The 26,859-nt window shown below is 38.6% G+C and overlaps 1 protein-coding gene across 8 annotated transcripts in view; it reads left to right on the top strand.

Moving 5' to 3' along the window:
* The window catches only part of L3MBTL4 (L3MBTL histone methyl-lysine binding protein 4), a 461,651-nt gene that overhangs the window by 89,256 nt on the left and 345,536 nt on the right, over nucleotides 1-26,859 (top strand). For 7 of the 8 annotated variants that reach the window (XR_010343647.1, XM_064379410.1, XM_064379409.1 and 4 more), the window contains exons 2-4: nucleotides 16,035-16,093; nucleotides 16,440-16,542; nucleotides 25,416-25,470. Coding sequence is in view for 6 of the 8 variants with exons in the window: in XM_064379410.1 (XP_064235480.1) it covers nucleotides 16,471-16,542; nucleotides 25,416-25,470 (127 nt within the window). In the remaining 2 variants the exon portion in view is untranslated. Of the gene's footprint in view, nucleotides 1-16,034; nucleotides 16,094-16,439; nucleotides 16,543-25,415; nucleotides 25,471-26,859 lie in introns of those variants that run through there. The other variant, XM_064379412.1, reaches the window with a different exon arrangement.

Here is a 26,859-nt window from a genome sequence, read left to right as displayed (position 1 = left end):
GCACGACCGAATTAGACCAGATGAAAGAGGAGTTCAGGCTTTATTGGAGAGTCTCCGGGCGGACTGGAGTCGTAACGGGGGAAGAGTCAGCAGTCTCGCACCGGCTTTCTTTGTTCTGTGGTTTTTATAGGGGTAGAGGGACTGGGGGAGTGGGAGAGCTGATCCGGCGGGTGGCGATTGGTCAGGTTGGTTGTCGGGCGGGAAGTCTGCCGGGTGGGGAGTTTGTTGGGCGGGAAGTTACTGGAGAGCTGATGAGGCAGATGGTGATTGGTTGGACCAGTTGCCGGGCGGGAAGGTTGCTGGAACTACGTCAGTCTGAAGTTATGCGGGCCGAGCCAGGACAGTAGACAGAGTGAGATAAGGGACCTTCCCTGCGAGGGGGAAGGGGCTTCCCCTATTGGGGCTTTCCCTGGGGCCTGAGGGAGGGAGGGGTAAAAGGGGCCCAAGGGTCCTCCACCAGACAAAGACAACACCAAGGGGGAATTCTGCCCCTGTGATCCAGTCACCTCCCACCAGATCCCACCTCCCACCAGATCCCACCTCCCACCAGATCCCACCTCCAACACTGAGGATTACAATTCAACATGAGATCTGGGCAGGAACACAGATCGGAACCATATCAACTGTAGTCACCTTGTGCTATCAAATACTGGATCTCATTCTTCCTGTTTTTTGGTACCCATTTACCATCCTTGCTTCTGCACCACCCTCCACTACCCTTCCCAGACTTTGGTAACTATAATTCATTTCTACCCATGTTGTTGCAAATGACAGGATTTCATTTTTTCATGTCTGAATAGTACTCCATTGTGTATACGTACTTCATTTTCTTTATCCATTCATCTGTTCATGGACACAGGTTGCTTCCAAATCTTGGCCCTTATGAGTGGTGCTTCAGTAAACATGGGAGTGCAGATATCTTTTTGATATTCTGATTTCCCTCCTCTTTGCCCCCTCCCACTCCTCCTCCCCCCTTCCTTCCTCCCTCCCTCCCTCCTTCCCTCCCTCCCTCCCTCCCTTCCTTCATTCCTTCCTTCCTTCCTTCCTCTGTTGGGTAGAAGGGGTAAAAGTGGGCATTTTTGTTTTAGTTCTCAAGGGTAAGTTCTTGCAACTTTTTCCCATTCAGTATAATGTTGGCTGTAAATCTGTCATACATGGCTCTTGTTATTTTGAGGTGTGTCCCTTCTGTGTCTAGTTTGTTGAGGGTTTTTATTATAAAGGAATACTGGAATTTATAGAATTTATTATTTCTACCTCTATTGAAATAATCATATGGATTTTATTCTTAATTCTGTTTATGTGATATATTACATTTATTATTTTGCACATGTTAAACCATCTCTCCATCTCTGTAGTAAAACGCATTTGTTCATGGTGTATTATGTTTTTGGTGTGCTGTTGAATTTGATTAGTATTTTATTGGGGATTTTTGCATCTATGTTCATTAGGGATATTGATCTGAAGTTTTCATTTCCTTTCTTTTCTTTTTCTTTTTTTTTTGTTATGCCCTTTCCTGGTTTTAGTATCAGAGTGTCACTGGCTTCATAGGATGAGTTATAGAGGATTTCCTCTTCCTCAGTCTTTCAGAGTAGTTTCAGTAGGATTGATACCTTTTCTTCTTTGAATGACTGGTAAAACTTAGCTGTGAATTCATCTGACTCTGTGCTTTTTTCTTGTTGGCATTTTAAAAATTACCGATTCAAATTCACTGCTTGTTAGTGGTCTCTTCAGGATTTCTGTTTCTTCCTGATTTAATCTAGGAGTGTTGTACATTTCTAGGAATTTCCTCTAGATTTTCTAGCTTGTGTGCATAGAGGTGTTAAGAGTAGTCTCAAATGATTTTTTATATTTCCATGGTTTTGGTTGTAATGTCTTCATTTTGATTTCTTATTGAGTTTATTTGAATCTTCTCTTGTCTTTTTTCGGTTAATCTAGTTAATAATGGTCTATAGATTCTGTTCATATTTTCAAAGAAGCAGCTTTTTGTTTTGTTGATGCTGTGTATTTTGTGTTTCTATTTCACTTAGTTCTGCTCTGATTTTTGTCATTTCTTTTCTTCTGCTAGCTTTGGGTTTAGTTCTTCTTTCTGTAGTTTGATGAGGTATGACAATAGGTTGTCAATTTGTGAACTTTCAGGCTTTCTTATGTGCATTCAGCATTGTACACTTTACTCTTAGCATTGCTTTTGCAATATCCCAGAGGTTTTTTTTTTTCCAGCTTCCAGTCAAGGATGTTTACAATCCCAGAGGTTTTAATAATCTGTCACTATTGTCACTCATGTCAAAGAATTTTTAAATTTCCATTTTGATTTCATTGTTAAACCAAAAATCATTCATGGGCTTGTTGTTTAATTTTCATGTATTTGTATAGTTTTGAGGGTTCCTTTTGGAGTTAATTTCCAGTTTTATTCTACTGTGACCTAAGAAGATACTTAATATGATTTTGATATTTTAAAATTTATCAAGACTCGTTTTGTGACCTATGATATGGTCTATCTTGGAGAATGCTCCATATGCTGATGAGAAGAATGTATATTCTGCAGTTCTTTGGTAGAATGTTCTGTAAATATATGTTAGGTTCATTTGTTTTAGCATGTAGTTTAATTCCATTGCTTCATTGTTGACCTTCTGTCTTGCTGGTTTGTCTAGTGCTGTCAGTGGAGGGTTGAAGTCCCTAGGTATTATTGTGTAGCTGTTCTATCTCACTTTTTAGGTCTAGTAGTAATTGTTTTATGAATCTGGGAGCTCCAGAGTTAGATATTTAGGGGCATATAAATTTAGGATTGTAATATCTTCTTGTTGGATTGATCCTTTTATTATTATATAATGACCTTCTTGTCTTTTTTTACTTTTGTTGATTGAAAGTCTGATATATCTGATATAAGGATAGTAACTCTTGCTAGCTTTTGGTTTCCATTTGTGTGGAATATCTTTTTTCACCCCTTTACCTTGAATTTATATGAATCTTTACATGTTAAGTGGGTTTCTTGAATATAGATATTTGGTTTGTGATTTTTCTATCCATTCTGCCAATCTGTATCTTTTAAGTGGAGCATTTACATCATTTACTTTCAACATTAATATTGAGATGTAAGTTGCTGTTCCAGTCATTATGTTAATTGTTACCTAGACGGTTTGTTTTCTTCATTGTGTTATTGTTTTATAGGCCCTGTGAGGTTTTTTCTTTTTCTTTTTTCTTTCTTTCTTTTTTTTTTTTTTTGATGGAGTCTTGCTTTGTTGCCATGCTGGAGTGCAGTGGTGATCTTGGCTCACTACAATCTCTGACTCCCTGGTTCAAGCGATTTCCCTGGCTCAGCCTCTTGAGTAGCTGGGATTACAGGCATATGCCACCAAGCCCAGCTAAGTTTTGTATTTTTAGTAGAGACGGGGTTTAACCATGTTGGCCAGGGTTGTCTTGATCTCCTGACCTCATGATCCACCTGTCTTGGCCTCTTAAAGTGCTGGGATTACAGCCCTGTGAGTTTTATGCTTTCAAGAGGTTCTATTCTAGTACATATTGAGCTTCTGTTTGAAGATTTATAACTCCTTTTAACATTTTTTATAGGGCTGGTCTGGTAGTGACAAATTCCCTCGGCATTTGTTTGTTTGAAAATGACTTTATTTCTCCTTCATTTATGAAACTTAGTTTTGCTGGATACAGTATTCTTGGCTCTCAGTTATTCTGTTTAAGGAGGCTAAAAATAAAATTCCAATTCCTTCTGGCATTTAGGATTTCTACTGAGAAGTCTGCTGTTAGTCTGATAGATTTTTCTTTATATGTTACATGTTGCTTTTTGTCTCACTGCCCTTTGAATTCTTTTCTTCATGTTGAATTTAGATAGCTTGATGACTATAATCCTTGGTGACCTCCTTTTTGCAGTGAGTCTCCCAGGAATTTTTTGAGCTTCTTGTATTTGGGCATATAAATCTCTAGCAAGACCAGGGATGTGTTCCTCTATTAGTCCATCAAATAATTTTTCTAAATGTTTTGTTTTCTCTTCTCCCTCAGGAACACCAGTTATTTTTAGGATTGGACCTTTTACATAATCCCAAATTCCTTGGAGAGTCTTTTCATTTCTTTTGATTTATTTTTAAATTTTTTATCTGACTGGGTGAATTCAAAAGCCTTATCTTTGAATGCTGAAATTTTTTCTCCTACTTGATCTCTATTGTTAAAACTTTCCACTGCATTTTTTAATTCCCTCAGTGTGTTTTTCATTTTCAGATGTTCTGATTGGTTTTTCTTTAAAATATCTATCTCTTTATAACATTTTTCATTTATATCTTGAATTTTTTTTTCATTTCTTTATGTTGGTTTTCATTTTTCTCTGGTATCTGCTTGAGTAGCTTAATAACCAACCTTTTGAATTTTTTATCTGGTATTTCAGAAGGATGTGACTTTAATGTTTATAGTTTATTGTTACCTAATTTGGCTCTTGGTGCTTTTAGTGGTGAGGACTCTGTATAGGTTCCTTGGTTATAGTAAATCTTTGTATTGTGGCTTTCCAAGATGCCTGTTGTAGGAACAATGTGCTCAGTGCATGAGCAAGTTCTGCATCTCCTGTGGGGTTGGAATGGCAGAGATCTCTTGAAGCTTATCTTGTTTCCCCACAGTGTGCACTTATTTATTTACTTATTTATTTTGTTCCCAGTATTTTATTTACTGGGTTGAATAGTTAAGGCTTCAGGTCAGTGGGGGAAGTATCCCTGGGTAGAAACAGGTTGTGGCTAAAGCAGGTGGGTAAACGCAGTACCCAATATTGGGCAAATGTCCCAGCCTTGACAGAGGTGTCTGGGGGAAGCTCTCAGTGAAAAACTGAGGTCTTGGGGCCGGGCGCGGTGGCTCACGCCTGTAATCCCAGCACTTTGGGAGGCCAAGGCGGGTGGATCATGAGGTCAAGAGATCGAGACCATGCTGGTCAACATGGTGAAACCCCGTCTCTACTAAAAATACAAAAAAATTGCTGGGCATGGTGGCGCGTGCCTGTAATCCCAGCTACTCAGGAGGCTGAGGCAGGAGAATTGCCTGAACCCAGGAGGCGGAGGTTGCGGTGAGCCGAGATCGCGCCATTGCACTCCAGCCTGGGTAACAAGAGCGAAACTCCGTCTCAAAAAAAAAAAAAAAAAAAAAAAAAAAAAAAACTGAGGTCTTATCGGGGGAAGGGTGGGAGCCACTGTAGCTCTTCTTCCAGGCCCACAGGAAAGTGATCCCAACTCCCAGATGCACTCCTGACCCAATGTTCCAACTACTCATATCAGACAGGTACCTGTTTTCATGTCTAGTAATGTTGATGTTCCTTATTGAGAGGAGTTGTGACTCTACTTCTTTTGCAAGCCTGAATATGGAGGGCACTCCTACTGTGAGGATACTCTCACTCTTAAGTGTTCCAGAAAGGCTATCTATATATACACCCATGTCAAGCTCTTATGGGAGAAGCCCCAGCTATGTTTGCAGTGATGGGTAAGAGAGAAAAGAAGTCTCCTCCAAGACCTTTCACGAGCACCAGCATTGCACTTATGCCTCTGCTGAGAGAAATTTCCCATAAGCAGAATGTACTGGGATTGAAGGTCTGGTACCCAGACTCTTTTGTCCCATGGTGTGTTCCCTTCATGTCCCATGGTGTGTTCCCTTCATGCACTTTCGTTTCCCTAGGAGTTGGAGTTCCTGAGAGCCAAACCACTGTGAACACTGCTATTCCTCTGGGAGTAGCCACCCCACAGGGCTGCCACACTTCAGTCTGGTGCTGGGGATTGTCTGCAAGGGGTCCAGTGATATCAGTGACCTTTCCAGCAGCGGGCATCAGTACTAGCTCTGATGGGGGTTGCATGAGAGTGACATAGACTCAGTGAGAGTAATGTAACTGTTTAGAACATTCTGAATTTCAGACAATCTCTGTGATACTCTTTGGACGCTGAATCTTGGGACTTATTGTGCTCTTCTCATAAAGTATTACCTGAGATTTGTGGGTGCAGAATTATTACATAATTAACTATTAATATTTTAAGATTCCAAAATAGGTCATAAAGGCAAAATTAAAAATAAAACTGATAGCAGTTGGCTTCCCTGACATAAGTAAAGTGACAATATGAAGCCAATATGCAGATGAGCTTCACATGATGGCCAGTGGTTCCCACAGGAAGTTTGGTGTCAGTTTCTGACTTAAATCCTTGTGTGTGGCAAGGATTTGGCTAGTGTAATGAGAGGTTAAGTTTCAGATGATGAAACTTACAAGATAATTACAAAAGTTACAGCATAGTAGTGTTCAAAGAGGGACCCTAGAATTGTACTATCTGATTACTTGTCTGTTGTATAACCTTGGACAAATTACTTAACTCCTTAGTGTTTCCTCTTCTGTGAAATGTGGGTAGCAGTGGTACACATATTGTTGGGCTGTCATAAGTGTTAATTGAAATTGTATATGTAGAGGACTGATAGCTATGTCTGGTACATGAGTACTCAAGTAATGTCAGCTATTATTATTAATACAATTAAGAAGGATCAGTAATTCATGCATAAGATAACAAAATGCATTCACTTGTAATCATTTATTAATTTATTCAAACACTATGTATTATTAACATCAAGTATTAACTTGATAAATAAATTCTAGGCTGGCAATATCTTTGAAATAGTGGGAAATCAGTAAGTGATCAGAAATTTGTATTCAATACTTTGATGATAAATTCATTTAAGATCTGTGCAGTATCCTAGAACCAGCAGAAATGTTCTTTCACCATGCGTGTCATTGGACATATTGTCCCTCCTGTGAACATCCAGGTCACTCTGTAATTTTTTAATGGCATGCACATTTCTTATTAATTTATGTATGTTTCTTACCTATATGGTGCCATATGATTTATTGTTTAAACTGGGACATTTTCGGGAGTGAAAGCAGTGCTGTTAATCCTTATGTTAGGATGAGTGGCAGAAGGCAGATGTACCTTGAGTTATCCAGGACATATGGTTGCTGTACTCACCTCCCTTTAGAGGGTGTGTGATTAATTGGCTTCATATTCCTCAAGGTACCTGTGACTATATCGGAGATTAATAGATGATCAATAAAATGTTTTTGAAAGAATTACCAAATAGCACCTGGACATAGACAGACTGTGAATTATTTTAGTTATTTATAGACTCCTTTAATTTGAAGTGTTCTGATGCTTTCTAAGTATCAATCTAATTTATCTCCTTAGTATTTGGCAATGTGCAGACAGAGAATTTTACTATGAAGGGAAATCATTTAGAGGATTAAATTGAAAAATTAGTACACTATTTTCAATTTTTCCACATAAATACAAATCATTTATATGTGCTTGATCTATGTTGTTTTTTTAAACTGTAAAACACTATTTAGAAGACTCTGTAATTAAGTCACAAAGCCAGAGGACACCGGATGCATCTCTGTCTAGTTGCCACATCCCTTTACTTACCCTGGATAATGTGTTTCTTTGATGTGTTTTATAATTTGATATTATTCTTTTTTTTTTTTTACTCTGAAAACTTTATATATTTTTTCAAAGCTCAGCATGGAGGCATGTGGCTGATGGGACATTTGGGGCTTCCTGGGAGTAGACCATGTATCATGGACAATATAATAATCCATGTATTTTGATACCATGCCAAGGATATCAAGTTAGGTTTATGTCAAAAGAAGTGTCATATTCGGTTGGTTAGAATATGTTCTGAGAATTGACATTATAAAGGATTATACAAAAATTCTCTTTAAGCCTGTTTTTCTGTGTGTTAGACTATCTATCTATCTATCTATCTGTCTGTCTATCTATCTATCTATCTGTTATCCATCTGTATACCATTCATCTCTTATGTATTTGATGGTATCTTGCGTTCGATTCCCTTTTTGTCTGGCAGCAAAATCTTATATGGATTGTTAGGTGACTTTTATATTTTTGCTTTATTATTTTTAAATCCAGAGGAAATTCAGTTATTACCAAATTGTATGTTGAAATTTCTCCTCAGTGTAAAAACTTTCCTTTTTTCCCCGATATAAAATGATATGAATTAAGGCTTTCTTGCTATTTTAAACAAATCAAGGTTATTGAGATAATTTCCAGGGATCAGCAAGGCAGATCATTTTGATGGTGAGGAGAAAAACGTCAGTAGCCAGATAATTTCAGTTTGACAAGCCATGCGATGTTATTCGCCGTGAAAGGCAGGCCAGCCTTGGCAGCACTTGTGTCTTGTGTGGTAATACCTTGCTACAGGCATCAAGTCTATGCTGTTCATTTGCATAGATGTTCAGAGTATTACCAGGAGCTAGGCATGAAAAATTATATTTATATTCTATGAAATGAATGTAATGTTACTGAATTTAGTACATAAGTTCCTGTCTTAAGGACATAAATATCATCTGACTAGAAGCAAAATGATATATGGAAAGGAAGTGTTTTTTTGTTCATTTTTTGTTTTGTATATTAAAGAAAAAGGGGAAAGAATTAACTTTGAGAATTGTGCTTGCTCTAGTCATACAGCATTCTAAAGGATAATGTATGGATCAAGAACTAATATTCACAGGATTTAAGGGCTTGAGGCTTCTCTGTAATTCAGATAGACATGTTTATGTAGTTCAAGTCAATAAACACATATTGAGAGACTGCTGGAGCCAGGTACTATCTAGACAGTGGAAAATAAGGATTAGTAATTCACAGTCCTTGTCATCAGGATGCTTACAGGCTCATAAAGGGAGGTATATCTGCAAACAAAAACTACAATAAAGTCATGCACAAGAAATGCAGTGTAGAAAAGGCACCCTTGGTTTACTTGGAGCCAGAGGTAGGCAAGGAAGACCTTCCTGAAGGCTGTGAAGTCTCTTTTAGTGGAGTCAGAAAAGACGAGTTAGAGGAGGATCCAAGATGGCCAATTAGACACAACTCCAGCGCACAACAGCCAGCAAGAGACATGCAGAAATCCAGAGATCTCCTAGCTCCAACTGAGGTACCAGGTGCATTTCAATGGGTCTGGTTCAATGGTGAGCAAAGCCCACTCAGGGCAGACCAAGGCAGGGAGGGGTACTGCTTCACCCAGAAAGTGCATCTGACTGGTGAGTCGGAGACTCCCCATCTGGCACTCCGGTCCAGATACAGCACTTCCCCCAAAGCCTCAGCAATACACAGAACAGGGGATCTTTGCCAGTCAAGCACCGGGAATTACAAGCGTGGAGTTGAATAAGAGCCTGCAGACTGAGCTATCGCCCCCTCCCCTCACCCAGAGAGAGAAGGAGCTGTAAGTGGGAGCAGCTGGTCGGGCGCTTACCCCATGACCAGAGAGAGAGGAAGCTGAAAGGGGGAGAAGGCCAGGTGCGGCTGGGCAGGTCCCTACCCTCCCCCACAAACCCCAGAGGGCTGAAGCTCTGACTCTAGTGGGTTGCGCAGCCAGTGCCACAGTCTGAGATGAACCCTGAATGATCCAGCCCAGTGGAGGAAGGACACAACCCACCACTAGAGGGGTGGGACTGGGCTACATGTTTTAACAAAAAACACAGGAAGCCGGCCGGGCGCGGTGGCTCAAGCCTGTAATCCCAGCACTTTGGGAGGCCGAGGCGGGTGGATCACGAGGTCAAGAGATCGAGACCATCCTGGTCAACATGGTGAAACCCTGTCTCTAATAATACAAAAAATTAGGTGGGCATTGTGGCACATGCCTGTAATCCCAGCTACTCAGGAGGCTGAGGCAGGAGAATTGCCTGAACCCAGGAGGTGGAGGTTGCGGTGAGCCGAGATCGCACCATTGCACTCCAGCCTGGGTAACAAGAGCGAAACTCCGTCTCAAAAACAAAAAACAAAAAACAAAAAAACACAGGAAGCCTACGCATCAACTGGACGGCCTTCTTGACAACCCAGCAGCACCTACAGGTCAGCAGAAGAGACGGGCCTAATCTCCCAGTATAAACAAAAAAGACACAGGAAGCTTCCCTAGTAACCTGAAGGAGTCCCTAGAAACCCAGTAGCTCCTCCACAGGCAGACAAGTGACCTCATCAAGCAGCTCCCTAACACCACAGCCAGGTAAATCCACAAAGATGGGGAAAAAACCAGCGCAAAAAAGATGAAACCATCAAATACCAGAATACCTCTTCTCCTTCAAGGGATCACAACTCATCAACAACACAGGATCACAACTTGACCAAGGAGTGTGACGAATTGACAGAAACAGGCTTCAGAAGGTGGATAATAACCAACTTTTCTGAGCTAAAGGAACATGTTCTAACTCAATGCAAAGAAACGAAAAACCTTGAAAAAAGGTTAGATGAAATGTTAACTAGAATAACCAGCTTAGAGAATAACATAAACAACTTGATGGAGTTGAAAAACACAGCACGAGAACTACGTGAAGCAAACACAAGTTTTAATAGCTAAATCGATCAAGCAGAAGAAAGGATATCAGAGATGAAGATCAACTCAATGAAATAAAAAGAGAAGGCAAGACAAGAGAAAAAAGAGTGAAAAGAAATGAACAAAACTTCCAAGAAATATGGGATTATGTGGAAAGACCTAATCTATGCCTGAGTGGTGTACCTGAATATGATGGGGAGAATGAATCCAAGCTGGAAAACATGCTCCAGGATATTATCCAGGAGAACTTCCCAAGCCTGGCAAGGCAGTCCAAATTTCAAATTCAAGAAATACAGAGAACTCCACAAATATATTCCTCAAGAAGAGCAACCCCAAGGCACATAATTGTCAGATTCACCAGGGTTGAAATGAAGGAAAAAATGCAAAGGGCAGCCAGAGTGAAAGGTCAGGTCACCCACAGAGGGAAACCAATCAGACTCACAGCAGATCTCTTGGCAGAAACCCTACCAGCCAGAAGAGAGTGGGGGCCAATATTCAACATCTTTAAAGAAAAGAACTTTCAACCCAGAATCTCATATCCAGCAAAACTAAGCTTCGTAAGTGAAGGAGAAATAAAATCCTTTACAGACAAGCAATTGCTGAGAGATTTTGTCACCACCAGACCTGTCCTACAAGAGCTCCTGAAAGAAACACTAAGCATGGAAAGGAACAAGTACCAGTCACTGCAAAAGCAAACCAGTTGGCAAAGACCAAAAATGCAATGAAGAAAATGAGTCAACTAATGAGAAAAAAAAAAAACCAGCCAGTAACAAAATGGCAGGATCAAATTCACACATAACAATATTAACATTGAATGTAAATGGCCTAAACACCCCAATCAAAAGACACAGACTGGCAAACTGGATAAAAAGTCAGAACCCATCTGTGTACTGTATTCAGGAAACCCATCTCACATACAAAGACACACATAGACTCAAAATAAAGGGATGGAAGAAGATTTACCAAGCAAATGGAGAGCAAAAAAAGGGGGTTGCAATCCTAGTTTCTGATAAAATGGACTTCAAACCAACAAAGATCAAAAGAGACAAAGAAGGACAGTACATAATGGCAAAAGGATCAATCCAACAGAAAGAGCTAACTATCCTAAATATATACGCCTCCAACACAGGAGCACCCAGATACATAAAGCAAGTTCTTAATGACCTAAAACGAGACTTAGACTGCCACACAATAATAATGGGAGACTTCAACACTCCACTGTCAATATTAGACAGATCAACGAGACAGAAAATTAACAAGGATATCTAGGACTTGAATGCAGAGCTGGACCAAGCAAACCTAATAGACATATATAGAATGTTCCACCCCAAATCCACAGAACATACATTTTTCTCAGCACCACATTGCACTTACTCTAAAATTGACCACATCATTGGAAGCAAATCACTCCTCAGCAAATGCAAAAGAACAGAAATCATAACAAACAGTCTATTAGACCACAGCACAATCAAACTAGAACTCAGGATCAAGAAACACACTCAAAGCCGCACAACCACTTGGAAACTGAACAACTTGCTTCTGAGTGTCTACTGGATAAACAATGAAATGAAGGCAGAAATAAAGATGTTCTTCAAAACCAACCAGAATGAAGATATAACTTACCAGAATCTCTGGGACACCTTTAAAGCAGTGTTGAGAGGGAAATTTATAGCAATAAATGCCCACCAGAGGAGAGAGGAAAGATCTAAAATCAACACCCTATCGTCAAAATTGAAAGAGCTATCAAAAAAACCTCAAAAGCTAGCAGAAGACAAGAAATAACTAAGATTAGAGCAGAACTGAAGGAGACAGAGACACAAAAAACCCTTCAAAAAATCAATAAATCCAGGAGCTGGTTTTTTGAAAAGATCAACAAAATAGACTACTAGCCAGATTAATAAAAAAGAAAAAGGAGAAGAATCAAATAGATGTAATAAAAAATGATAAAGGGGATCACCACTGATCACACAGAAATACAAACTACTATCAGAGATTACTACAAACAGCTCTACTCAAATAAAACAGTAAACCAGGAAGAAATGGATAATTTCCTAGACACTTGTACTCTACCAAGACTAAACCAGAAGGAATTTGAAACCCTGAATAGAGCAATAACAAGGGCTGAAGTAGAGGCAGCAATCAATAGCCTACCAACCAAAAAAAGTCCATATCCAGATGGGTTGACACCCGAATTCTGTCAGACATACAAAGAGGAGCTGGTTCCATTCCTTCTGAAGCTGTATCAAATAATACAAAAGGAGGGAATCCTCCCTAACTCATTTTATGAGACCGATATCATCCTGATACCAAAACCAGGCAGAGACTCAACTAAAAAAGAAAACTTCAGGCCAATATCCACGATGAACATCGACACAAAAATCTTCAATAAAATACTGGTAAACAAATTGCAACAGCACATCAAGAAGCTTATCCATCACGACCAAGTGGCTTCATCCTGAGGATGCAAGGCTGGTTCAACATATGCAAATCCATGAATGTAATCCATCACATAAATGGAACCAAAGACAAAAACCACGATTATGTCAATAGATGCAGAGAAGGCCTTCTATAAAATTCAATAGCCCTTCATGCTAAAAACTCTCAATAAACTAGGTATTGATGGAATGTATCATAAAATGATAAAAGCTATATATGACAAACCTACAGCCAATATCATACTGAACGGGCAAAAACTGGAAGAATTCCCTTTGAAATCAGGCACTAGACAAGGATGCCCTCTCTCACCACTCCTATTCAACATAGCATTGGAAGTTCTAGCCAGAGCAATCAGGCAAGAAAAAGAAATAAAGGGTATTCAGTTAGGAAAGGAGGAAGTTAAACTGTCTCTATTTGCGGATGACATGATTGTATATCTAGAAGACCCCATCATCTCAGCCCAAAATCTTCTCAAACTGATAAGCAACTTCAGCAAAGTCTCAGGATACAAAATCAATGTGCAGAAATCACAAGCATTCCTGTATACCAATAACAGATAGAGAGCCAAATCAAGAGTGAATCCCATTCACAATTGCTACAAAGAGAATAAAATACGTAGGAATACAACTGACAAAAGATGTAAAGGACCTCTTCAAGGAGAACTACAAACCACTGCTCAATGAAATAAGAGAGGACACAAACAGATGGAGAAACATTTCATGCTTATGGTTAGGAAGAATCAATATCATGAAAATGGCCATATTGCCCAAAGTAATCTATAGATTCAACACTATCCCCATCAAGCTACCAATGATCTTCTTCACAGAACTAGAAAAAACCACTTTAAACTTCATATGGAATCACAAAAGACCCTGCATAGCCAAGACAATCCTAAGCAAAAAGAACAAAGCCAGAGGCATCACACTGGTGGACTTCAAATATACTACAAGGCTACAGTAATCAAAACAGCATGGTATTGGTACCAAAACAGAGACATAGACCAATGGAAAAGAACAGAGACCCCAGAAGAAACACCACACATCTACAACCATATGATCTTTGACAAACCTTGGCAAAAACAAGCAATGGGGAAAGGACTCCATGTTTAATAAATAGTGTTGGGAAAACTGGCTAGCAATGTGCAGAAAACAGAAACTGGATCCCTACCTCTCACCTTACACTAAAATTAACTCCAGATGGATCAAAGATTTAAACATAAAACCTAACACCATAAAAACACTAGAAGAAAATGTATGCAAAACCATCCAGGACATAGGCATTGGCAAGGACTTCATGACTAAAACACCAAAAGCAATGGCAATAAAAGCCAAGATTGACAAATGGGACCTAATTAAACTCCAGAGCTTCTGTACAGCAAAAGAAACCATCATTAGAGCAAATCGACAACCAACAGAATGAGAAAAAATTTTTGCAATCTACCCATCTGACAAAGGGCTAATATCCAGAATCTACAAAGAACTAAAACAGATTTACAAGAAAAAAACAAACAACCCCATTCAAAAGTGGGTGAAGGATATGAACAGACATGTTTCAAAAGAAGGCATATATGAGGCCAACAAACATATGAAAAAATGCTCGTCATCACTGGTCATTAGAGAAATGCAAATCAAAACCACACTGAGATACCATCTCATGCCAGTTAGAATGGTGATCATTAAAAAATCTGGAGCCACCAGATGCTGGAGAGGACATGAAGAAATAGGAACACTCTTACACAGTTGGTGGGTGTGTAAATTAGTTCAACCATTGTGGAAGACAGTGTGGCGATTTCTCAAGGATCTAGAAATAGAAATTCCATTGGACCCAGCAATCCCGTTACTGGGTATATACCCAAAGAACTATAAATGATTCTACTATAAAGACACATGCACACATATGTTCATTGCAGCCCTGTGTACAATAGCAAAGACCTGGAACCAACCCAAATGCCCATCAATGATAGACTGGACAAAGAAAATGTGGTACATATACATCATGGAATACTACGCAGCCATAAAAACGATGAGTTTGTGTTCTTTGTAGGGACTTGGATGAATCTGGAAACCATCATTCTCAGCAAACTGACACAAGAACAGAAAGTCAAACACTGTGTGTTCTCACTCATAGGTGGGTGTTGAACAATGAGAACACGTGGACTCAGAGAGAGGAGCATCTCACACTGGGGGCAGTTGGGAGTGGGGGTAGGGGAGAGACAGCGAGGGGTGGGGAGGGAGGGGAGGGTGGGGAGGGATAACATGGGGAGAAATGCCAGGTATAGTATGCACCGAAAGTTAAGTAAATAAGTTAAAAAAAAAAGGAAAAAGAAAAGACGAGTTAGAATTAGATAAGTTGAAAAAGGGAGGGCAAGCAATGGGGAAGATGTTCAGTGGTTGAGGGACCAGCAGAAGTGTGGAGTGGAGAGGTAGCAGGAACCTTGCTTTGCAAAGAACTTAAGACGTTTGGATTGACTACGACATAAAATTAGAATGATCAGAGTTAATAGTAGAGGAAGAAGGTAAAATCAATAAAGGTTTAGAAAATTAAAAATCAACAAAACCTGATGGCAGTTGGTAGGGTGTGATATAAAGGATGAAATGATGGCAACTCCTAGTTCTCTGGCTCAGACATTACCCAGAAGGTAGCATTGTTTGAATGAGAAAAAGATGTATTTTCTCCTGGGATGATGCAGCCCTGTGGCAGATGAACCATGGGTGTAGAGCCCACGGTGGAGTTCAGCCTCCACTTGCCCCTTGGCTTGGTACTCTTGGGTGGTGCACAGTTTGAACAACTGTAAGAGGAAGCTCTGGGCAAATAGGTGGCCAGTAATCAGTGCAAATAGGAGGAGAGCCTGGAATGGGGAGGCAGTGTGGAGGGAGATGGGCTCAGTTGCAAATATGTTACATTTGCAGTATCTGGAATGTCATTGTTCAGGTGGAAATATCAATGAGGAAGTTGGATATATCATCCTAACACCCTGTGGACTATAGTTGATTTAGGGTAATTAAATGTTTTAAAAAATTATATTTCAATTGTTAAAATGATTTCAAAGTGAATGACTTTTGAATTATAGCTCCAGTGGAACTCGTTTGGTGTTGGTCGTTGGTTCTCCAAAACGGTTGAGCTGCTCTATAAAAAAAAAAAAACTCATTTCAAATAACTTTTCAAAGAATGTATACCACTGTTTATTAATATACAGAAAAATGGTCATGATGAATTGGATTGGTGAAATTTTTTATTATTTTCTGTTTCAGATTGCTGTGCTATGCCTTGTATGACTAAGACCTCTTACCAAGAATACCTGTCAGACCACGTGAGTATAAAAGCTGTGTAGGCAGATTGCAGTGAATCCTAATTGGTTAGGACAGCTAAGCAAAAACGCAAACATTTTATCCCAGTTAAGACCAAAAGCAATAATATCTATTTTCCCCGTGATATAAATTCTAGATGAGGTAGAAAATGCATTTCTCTCTCCCTTGCCTTATTATTATATTAAGGGCTATAAACTCAATTGCAAAAGTTTTGTCAACTTGTTATCAGGTTTTTTTTTATAGCAACCAATTATAAGAAGTATCATTGAAAGCATTTTCTTGTTTTCTTCTATAATCCTGAAGGGGTCACACCCCATCCCCAACTTCTTATGTGACCCTGTTTTACAGAAAACCACTGCCAAGGAGTGCAGAGGTGGCAATGAAACAGCCCAACAGGAAAAGGAAGCTTAATATGGAATCCAAAGAACATTTGGATCAGGACGGACACTTGGTAAGATGTCAGTCCCTGGACCTTCCCTCACTGTGCGCACTACCAAAATGCACCATGGAATAATTCACATAACCACACTGAGGGGCTTTTCAGTGACTTGAAACAATGTGACTTTTGCTTGAGTTTTATGTATAGTGGTATAGAATACAAGCGTCATTAAAGTCTGATACGTTTTAAAAGGCAATCTTACTTTTGAAGGTGAGGGAGACCTTTTCTTTTACAAAGATGGAGGTAATTAGCCATTCTCAAGTAAGAGAATGGAGGCTCTGAACTGCAGGGGGTTGTATTGTATTCTCCAGAGAAACAGGACCCCCTAGGATGAGTGTATGTTTATACGTATGTGATATTTTCATGTGTTTGTGTACACACACTCAGAGTGCGAGAGAGCTAGCAAGTGAGAGACAGTGAGAGAGAGAGACTTATCTTAAAAAGAGGAATTGATTGAGGCACGTCGTGGAGGCTAACACGTCTGAAATCTGCAGGGCGGCCTGGCAGGTTGGAGGCCCCGGAAAGAGTTGGTGCTGCAGTCTTGAGTCCCAGGTCAGTCTACAGGCAGAATTCCTTCTTCCTTGGGGGACCTGTTTTTTTCTCTTAAGTCCTTCAACTGAATGAATGAGATCCACCTGCATGATGGACAGTGATCTGCTTTATTTGAAGCCTGCTGATTTGAATGTTAATCATATCTAGAAACATACCTTCACAGCAACATCTAGACACTTAGAAGGTATAATGTTCATTGTGCCTTTGATCGCCTTGCCTGTTCTGTTTCCTTATGACAGCTTTATGTATGCCTGTAAATTTAAAAGTTAGCAGAATGACCAGAAGACCTCCATAGTAACTATTTTTGGGGATGGTGGGCCATTACAGCATTCTCATCTGTGACCCTTCATTGGCTGTTAGCATTTATTTGGATTTGGATTTGGGGGTTTTTAGGGGGTTTGTGGTTATACATTCACACACAGTTGCTGAAGTGACATCGTATAATACATTTTCTTTTGGTTCAGTTTCAAGTTAGGTGTGGTTTGATGAACTCCAGACATGAAATGAAACATCTCAAGGAACGATCTGGTTTGAGGTTCATTTCAAGGTGTTCAGAAAAGGTCTATGTCAAGCCCTAGAGCCATTCATTCCCTAGGGATTAGCCTCACTGGGCATCAAGGTGATTAACATGGGGCCAGGGACCAGTTCCCTGGGTCCAGATTGGTTGCTTCTCTTAGATCAGTTCCAGGAGAGTTTAGAGCTCTAAATGTATGAGAGAATAACTTGGTATTTAAGAGGTGTCTTAGACCAGACTTGGGCAGGCCTACATCTGTCTTGGCTTAAGTGAAGATGCCATTCTTCTTAATGTTCTGCTGTGTCATATCCTCTGAGGAATCAGAACGTGAGGAGATTCAGGATTTGATGTGTTCAGAGTTATTCTGGGTACTTCTCCACATGTGGTCCCTGGACCAGCAGCATCAGCATCACCTGGAGGTTTGGTAGAAATGCAGATTCCTTGGACCCAGTTCAGACGTTCTGAAGCAGCTACTCTGGGGGTGGGGCCCAGCAATCTGTGTTTTAATGATCCAGGTGATTCTGATGCCCACTCATGTTTGAGAAGCATTGCCCTAGGGAAATGGCTAGATGCGTCTTACCTGCTAATCATGTTACAGTTAATCAATATTTTTCTTAAATTTTTTTGTTTAACATTTGAGACCATCTTCCCCCATCCAAACGTATTTTATGTTAGTTATCAGTATCATTTCTCTTTAAGCTGCTGAGATTGTTCCCACCCTCCCTTAGTACTCGGTTATCTTTCTCTACCATCTGAGTATTTAACCTTTTGCCTCTTCTGCATTAGCACAAATACCAATTTTCTCTTAAAGACCAACTCAGTTTCTAACTTAATCCTGATGTGTTTACCGTGATTTCTACCCACATTGAGATTTTCCCTTTATTGGACTCCAGAAGTGCTTAACACTTAGATATGCTTTTAGTGCAGGGCCTGCTTAGCTAGATTTTCAAAAATATCTGTTAAATGATGTTCCTGGTGCTTAATGACATCTCCATGCAAATGAATTTTTTCAGTCAATAGTAACAAAATAATATTTTAAAGGGCCATATTCTTAGTTTATGTTTTGAGATGTTTGGGACATATCATTATTTTAAAGGATGTTCATATAGAATTGAAAAGATGCACATTTAGTCCACGTTGCACTGTCAGTTTGGGGCTCGTTGCCAGTTACAATGTTCATTTTTATTAGTCAAATTTAACAGTTTAATACAGTAGGCTGTATTCACACCTGTGGCAGCATTCACTGTGGAAAGAAGGGTTGAGTCATGCTTGAATTTTGCTAGATTTCTTGAAATATTGATAACATCCTTTATTTTGTGTGTTATCCTTCTGGTTTACAAGTGACATTTGTAATCACCTAAGTAACATCCCATTGGCAGATCAAGTACATAAAACATCAAGCAAACGCACAGGTGGGTGTTTCTGAACATTTTCCTCTGAGATAATTTCATATGTTGGATATCTAATAATTGTAGATGATAATATTAATATCTGTCAATGAATGTCTTTCTAGACTAATATTGTCTATGTATTTCTATGTGGAGTTTAAAAAATATTTTGTTATGCTTTTCAGAACATAGGCATATGGTTAAAAAATCAAATAGTACAGATAGGCAGTAAAGTAAGAATTAAATTCTCTACTGTCTACCCTCACCCATATACTAAACCCCTAAATATTTTCCTGATCATGTGACCACTGTTTACAGTTTCTCATATGTCTACATAGGAAATAAACAAAAAAAAAAGAAAGCTGAAAATTCCTAAACCTTTTATGCACATATACACATACATACACACATCCCAATGGGCTCACATTCTGCTTGTTGTTCTGTACCTTGCTTTTTTTGCACTTAATTATGCATGTCTTAGAGATACAGGCCTTATTCTTTTCAGTGCTGCAGAGTATTTCATTTTATGAATGTACCATAATTTATTTAAATAGTGCCCTACTGTAAACATTTAGATTATTTTAATTTTTGTGATGTTATATCTAATGTTCTTACTCATACATCCTTTTTATATGAGAATACTTTTGCAGTTCATTCGTAGGTAATATCATAGCTGTGAAATTATTGGACAAAAGGGTATGCTTGTTTGAAATTTTGATAAACCATTCAATGTCATCCTCCAAAGAGATCACCCCAGTTCATCCTCTCCCTAACAGCATCTGAGAGAGTGCCTCTTTTCCTTGGGTTTTATTATATTTTTTACATCTTTGTTTCTACCACATGGGTAAACCTCTGCTTATGTTCTTGTCCCCCTGTAGACTCTTCAAGTTTTCTCTGTGTTTTTTTTTTTAGACTCTTTAAGGTATTTTGTCTTTTCACAACTTTCAACACAAAGATAAGTGTCATTTTGGGTGCCCTTTGCTAGCTTTATCTGCTCAGCAACTTTAGAATTGACTAGCGAAGTGTAGGCACATGGTGACTGGGGAAATGAAATATTTTTTTCCAAGGTGATTTCAGTGATGTCTAGTGTGTATGTGAGTGTTCTGGGCACAAAACCCTAAAATAATATACAGGCTCTGAAATTTAAAATTTCCTATATAAAAATGCAAGTTTCACAAATGAAAAAGGAAATTTTATTTGACTATATAATAATAAAATATATGACCTCTGTGTCATATATTTTATTTGTATATAATCAAATAAAATATAAAAAAATTGTATATAGTCAAATAAAATATAAAATATTTTTTATATTTTTATATTTTATTTGACTATATAAAATTTTGATACTGAAAAAGTATTATTTCCCATTCTCCCTCTCCCTGTGAACCTCTTAAAATTAATGGATCTTTATCTAAATAGGGAGTTATAAACTTTGAGAGATAGAAATATGAGACATTTTTCATTCTCAAAAGGATATTAGAGTAGTGCTGAATAAAGGAAAACTAACTTATGTAGAGTGATGGAGAACAACTAAGTTCATATGTAGCATGTCAGTGCTCTAAGGTATGGTCACCCTTCAGAAAAAGGTAGACTAATCGGGAGCTTGATTCTGACCTTTGAAGGATGAAGAGGATCTTAAGATACTCATACTGAATGTATTATTATTCTGTTGTAACAAAGAGATTTTAAATCCAATCTGGTAAATCTAATCTGAGAGAATATAACTTTTAACATATGAACATCTAGGTGCTCTCTAACCTTGAAAGGTAAGAAAATTGAGGGGTCAGAGTGGGAATTATCTGGGCCCCTCAAGGAGGCAGCATGAGTAGAGGTATGGGGTTGGAAGAGAAGGTGACATGTGTGATATATGGCAGGACCATAATGACTTATCTGACTGAAGCAGATGTTGCTATTGGCAGTGTAGTAGGTGAGCATTGGATGGGGTTGGGCCATGGGTCAGGAGATTCAGATTTTAGTCTTTGACTGTGCTGCTCATTAGCTGTGTGGCCAAGGACAGTCCCTTCACTGGGCTGGGCTCAGCTTCTCTGTAGAACAACAGTCTGAGATTGGAAGATCTTTATGGGTCTTTCCATTTCACTAAGTATAAGGTTTGGTGTGCAATTAGATTGCAGGGTGACTGGGGTAGATCTGGGTAGTCATGCTTGGTGAGGCTTGATGGCCAAGTAGAGGAAGTTGTACTTGAGGTGGTGGCCACTGGCCTTGAAAGAAATGACATCAGGGCCATGGTTGACCTCAACTTTTGCAGAGGGTAATGCAATCTTTCTGTAACATCCTTAAATAGATACTGAGAAAATGTTTGGGGTAGGTTTATTTTGGTTTCTATTTTTAAGTAATAGTTAATTCTTTAACATGCTGTTGCCTCATACAAGACTGATGTCAGTTTGCAACAGCCGGTAAAATTCATTTACAGATGGTAAAAACCATAAGAAGGTGGTGTTTATAAGGCTGTGTTAGATTTTTCACCTTTTGCTTTTTGTATATGGCTTAGCAAACACTTTAAAGAGATTTCATTTGGAGACTGTAGCTATATTATCAAGTGTTTGAACAAAATGGAAGCATTTCATTCTCCCTGAGTGTGTCTGAATTCCAGTAGAGCAATGGAGAAAAGTCCCACAAATTTCTGTATTTTTATCTAAAAGGTGAATTTTATTTATCTTCAGTTTATATCCCACATTGGATCAGAGCAAAAAAGAAGTTGAAAAGTGGACTTGAACCAGCAGGTGAAATTCAAATAGCAGTTTGTCACTGGGGTTATTAAATAGGATTTCACTATTTTCTACAATTTATGAAACCCATGTGTATCACCCTCTGGGGCGCAGATAGCAGGTTCTTATGGAAAAAGAACAGCAGAATTCTCAGAAATCCTTGAGTGCTCAGGAGTCTTCAATCTGACAGCGAAGGAGAGCAAAGGGGCATTATCTGGCAGTTCCAAAGTGATGATTCGAAATTGTCAAGCACAAATCAGTAGCTGAAAATCCTTCGTTTTGTTCCCTTGATTGGAATTCATAGACAGAGAAATGTAGACACTGATTAATTAGAAAATGTCACTGTGCCTTGTAGTAAAAGCGTATGATGCGTCCAGTGCCAGCAGGAGGGAACAGAACATTAGGCCTTTTTGGTTATTTTCCCACTTCATAATCCTCTCTTCCAAAATGATGGATTTTAAACTGGTGCGTGGAAATGTACCACAGCAAAGACTTATTTTATGTTCCTTAAACCATTATCTCCCTTTTTTTCAGAACACAATTTTTTTCTGGAACTTTATTTTCAGTTTTCAGAATTAGAGTTTGAAACCTGAGAAATTACAGTAATGGTTTTATTTTTTGCAATTCATATTGATTTAGTGTTCTGTCTGGAAGGATAAGATAAAGTGCTCATTTTTTCTCTTGTTTTTTAAAATTCATTCTCTGTTCATTAATAGCAGTGTATACACAATAATAGCAGTGTATACACAATATAATCTTTTGTGTGTGTATGTGTATGTTTACCCTTGATCCACCAAAAGAACATAGAGACGTTGGTAGCTTGGGCAATTTAAATCCAAAGTGAGAGGTAATGTTTTTGTGTGGAATGTCTTTTTCTTTCTAGGCAGAATTTCAATAGCAAATAAAGAAGTGTGAACCAAACACTCACTGAGTGACAGATAGCGTATTATATATTTCTTTTTATTTTTGAATGATACGGTGATTATAAAAATGCTTCAGTGCTGTAGTATGAACATAATCACTCTCAAATGCTGTTTCTTTTTACTGTTTCAGGTTTTGTAGTAGAAGAGAGTCTCTGTTTTGAATTACATATGTAAATTTCCTCTGTATTGAGTGAATGAACAGGGTTGGAACTGGGGTAAAGTGCTACCATGGAAAATTAGACCCAAAGCAGGAGTTCATCATCTCACTTGCAGTAGAACAGGGTAGATATGATTACATTACTGTTCCTGCTCCCACTGCATGCCCTGGCAAAAATTGGTAGCCTTGCCACTTGTGAGGGCTGTGTACTTTTGGCCATAGTATCTGCTGGGAGTTTGTTGGAATCTGTACTCTAAGGCCCTATCCTAGACCCACTGAATCAAGATCTGCATTTTAGTAAGATTCCCAGATGATTCAAATGCATGTTAAAGTGGGAGAAGCACTGGCTTATAGAACATCTTAGCAGAATGATAATTTGTTAATTTCACAAAGATATCCATGATAACTTTGGATATGAAATCTACCAGGCAGAAAAATACTCTTCTTGAACCTTTCATTCTTACCTTCATTCATCAAATACTTGTTAACCTAGACTAGGTTGCCAGGCTGTGTTTTGGGGATGAAAGACAATTAAAACACTGATACAATTTGTTACTGTACGAATGGTCTTTTATATCTTAAAGCCATAGACTTAAAAAGGGAACTAAAAAAATGGTAGGAAAATGAAACTAATAGTATTTATTTCATCAGTTAAAAACTGGTTTGCTTTCATTAAAATATTAGTATACATGATTCTTTTTCAAAAACCTGGTTTTGTGATACCATTTTGTGCAGTCTGTTTTTTAGATTTGGTTTTTATGGTTGTCAGAAGCTAGGGTGACCAAGCCTTCTCACTTGCCTGGGACTAAGGGGTTTCCCCAGATGTGGGGCTTTTCAAAGTGCTATGAACAGCTTAGCCCCATGCAGACTGGGAAGGACAACCACACTAGCCACAACTTAAAAATATCTATCCCAAAGCTATATAAGAATAAATTGAAGAAATAATTGTTCGTTGAATTTACTAAATCATGATACTCATTTTTCAGCAAAAGCTTTTGTGTAAATCAGCTGCTAAATTTTCATGTTCTCTGATGACAATTAGTTGTTTTTGGAAAGTAATGAAAACTATTGCATATTGGCTGGGCACGGTGGCTCATGCCTATAATCCCAACAGTTTGTGCGGCTGAGGTGGGCAGATCACTTGAGGTCAGGAGTTTGAGACCAGCCTGGCCAACATAGTGAAACTCTTCTCTACTAAAAATACAAAAATTAGCTGATGTGGTGGTGTGTGCCTGTAATCCCAGCTGGAGTCTGAGTCAGAAGAATCACTTGAACCTGGGAGGTGGAAGTTTCAGTGAGCCAAGATTGTGCCAATGCACTACAGCCTGGGTGACAGAGCGAGACTCCGTCTCAAAGCCTGCTTGAAACCCTTTGTTTAGAAGATTTTAAAATTGAGAAATTTTGTTCCCAATTTCTAAGTGTATATTATGAATTTTTAATAGGTGGAAAACATTGTTGATGGCTACAAAGTGATATAAATAAGACACATATCTGGATACCCACTTTCAAAATGCTCTTTGCTATCGTATCTTTCAAAACAGAAAGGCACTTTCCTAGTCTTTGTTGAATAGTAAATGTTCCTTCAAAAGTTGCAGGAAGAGTGTGCCTTGCTTGCACCATGGGGAGAGGCTGCACCATCTTGCTTATTGCATGTGCTTGTATTGTTCATCAAATGCAATTTATGGTTTCTTTGCAAGAATCTTTGAAGTCACTTGTCCATTCTATAAACGTTAGTTTGGTTAAAATTGAAGTCATTTTGGCCGGGCGCGGTGGCTCACGCCTGTAATCCCAGCACTTTGAGAGACCAAGGTGGGTGGATCACAAGATCAGGAGTTCAAAACCAGCCTGGCCAACATGGTGAAACCCCATCTCTACTAAAAACTACAAAAATTAGCTGGGCACGGTGGCAGATGCCTGTAATCCCAGCTACTCGGGAGGCTGAGGCAAGAGAATTGCTTGAACTGGAGCAGCAGGGATTTCAGTGAGCCTAGATTGCGCCACTGCACTCCAGCCTGGGTGACAGAGTGAGATGCCATCTCAAAAGAAAAAAAAAATTGGGAGAAATGCCACATATAGGTGAAGGGGAGGAAGGCAGCAAATCACACTGCCATGTATGCACCTATGCAACAATCTTGCATGTTTTTCACATGTACCCCAAAACCTAAAATGCGATAAAAAAATCATAAAAAAAAATTAAAGTTATTTAAACTGAGTACTTACAAACTGTAGTAGACCCAGATAGGCTGAAAATAAAAGTAGAATGGAGGGCTTGGCTTCAGTGTAGACCAAGCCTCTTCTGTAAGCCACTCCTGTGGAAGTGGCAGGCCCAAGGATGCAGTCAGGGAAGGTACCTGTGTCAACCTCAATATTAACTGTTATCGAAGCTTCCTCTCTCTTGTATTTTAGCCAAAAGCAAGACTTTTAATGGATTCCTTCCACGTCCAAATGAACCATGTGTGCCCTTCTTGGGCACCCAATGGAAGGCTCTGGGTACTTGTGCATTGTCCCCCTCAGTGATAAGGATCTTCACGACTTTCCTTCTTACAAAAAAGAAACATTAGTTTTCAGTGTTTCCACCAATTATCCAGAAATAGCGTCTAAGCCCTATTTTCTGTATTCTAGGAACAAGCTGAAGAAGAAAAGAAGCCCAAGGATGGCACAACCCCTTTGAGTCACGGTAATTATCACCAGTATATACAGTGTTAGTTCACAGTGAACAACTTCTAAGTGAACTTTTATGAGATTGCTTAGTTGTTTTAGGTTCATTAATTTAAATATGTAGTAATAGTATCTACCATTTATTCAGGCCGTTGCATACGCTTCTGTAGACTTTATCAGTGTCATCTAAGGTTTTCAAATATATACTTCAAAAACATCTGAAGCTCTTGTTATCTCATTTATTTGCTTTTTTAAAAGGCTTTAAATAAAAAACTTATTTGTAAATTTTCTCTGTGAGCAAGAAAATAAAGAGATGTTATTTAGTTTTTTAATAATCCTTTGTGTGAGCTTTCCCCAGATTGATTTTATCTTCTAATGATTGCATTGTATTAAAGTCATGTTTTAGAGGAGATTGTGCATTTGCTCTAAAATGAATATTCCTCATTATGGTTATTAATACATCAATAGGTTTTAGATAATAGCCTTTTAGTATTCAACTAATTCTCTGATGCTTTAAATTTAAACCAACAGTTGAAGATGCGATTTCCTGGGAATATACATTCCACATATTTTGTGATTATTGCTATACACGCAGACAGCTGTTACTAAATTTTCTATCAAATCTCTAGCATTTATGCTATTCTCTATGGAAAGGAAGCATATAAATTTGATAATGCTCCTCTAATTAACCTTTAAAGTACCTTAAGTATTTGCTGAGTAAGCTTTTGTGTTTGACTTTAAATAATGGAAACACCTAAAAATATCTTGAAAAAAATGACAAGAATGGAGATTTTTAAAGACCATTTTATGTGGCTTAGTCTTGGGATGCAGTATTGAGAATTTGTGATTTTTCTCCCTAAATGATTTTTAAAATAAAAGTTATCTTTTATTTTAAACAAATGGGTGCTGCTTTATATTTCTTTTCTTCTCTTGCTGCCTCCCCAGACCTGTCATGTTCTTTGCTGAAAAATCAAAACAGAATGCAGTCGTTTGATAATTATGTAACTTGGTGTTCAGCTCCATCAAAATATACTTCAGTTATGTAACACTGGGATTTTAGAAATGAATTTGGACTGTACCTGGCCCTAACAGCAGGAGTTTTTTAAAACAATTTTTTTCTTCTCAGAGAGAGGTTGTGATTTATGATGTTGTTGTATCTCCCCTGCAGCTATATTTTCACACTAATGTAAATTGTTCTGGGTTCTCTTATTCTGTGGTCGAAACATTTACTCTAGAAAAAGAAAAGCAAACTGAGGCCAACAACATAAAAATATTCAGTCCTTCAAACTCAGATTCTTTGCTGATTTAGTATTTACAGTTTCATTATATCTAGGTATGTATTTATCTCAAATAGCTTTTCAGTTTTATTTGATTTTTCTTGTTTTCAACAAGTTCGGGAAGGTCCAGT

This window comes from Aotus nancymaae, unplaced genomic scaffold (genome assembly GCF_030222135.1).
Source record: "Aotus nancymaae isolate 86718 unplaced genomic scaffold, 86718_ANA_hifiasm-v0.15.2.pri h1tg000020l, whole genome shotgun sequence".
In the NCBI taxonomy this organism is placed as follows: domain Eukaryota; kingdom Metazoa; phylum Chordata; class Mammalia; order Primates; family Aotidae; genus Aotus; species Aotus nancymaae.
Note: the sequence above shows the minus strand (reverse complement) of the source record. Positions and strands in the feature narration are given on the sequence as shown.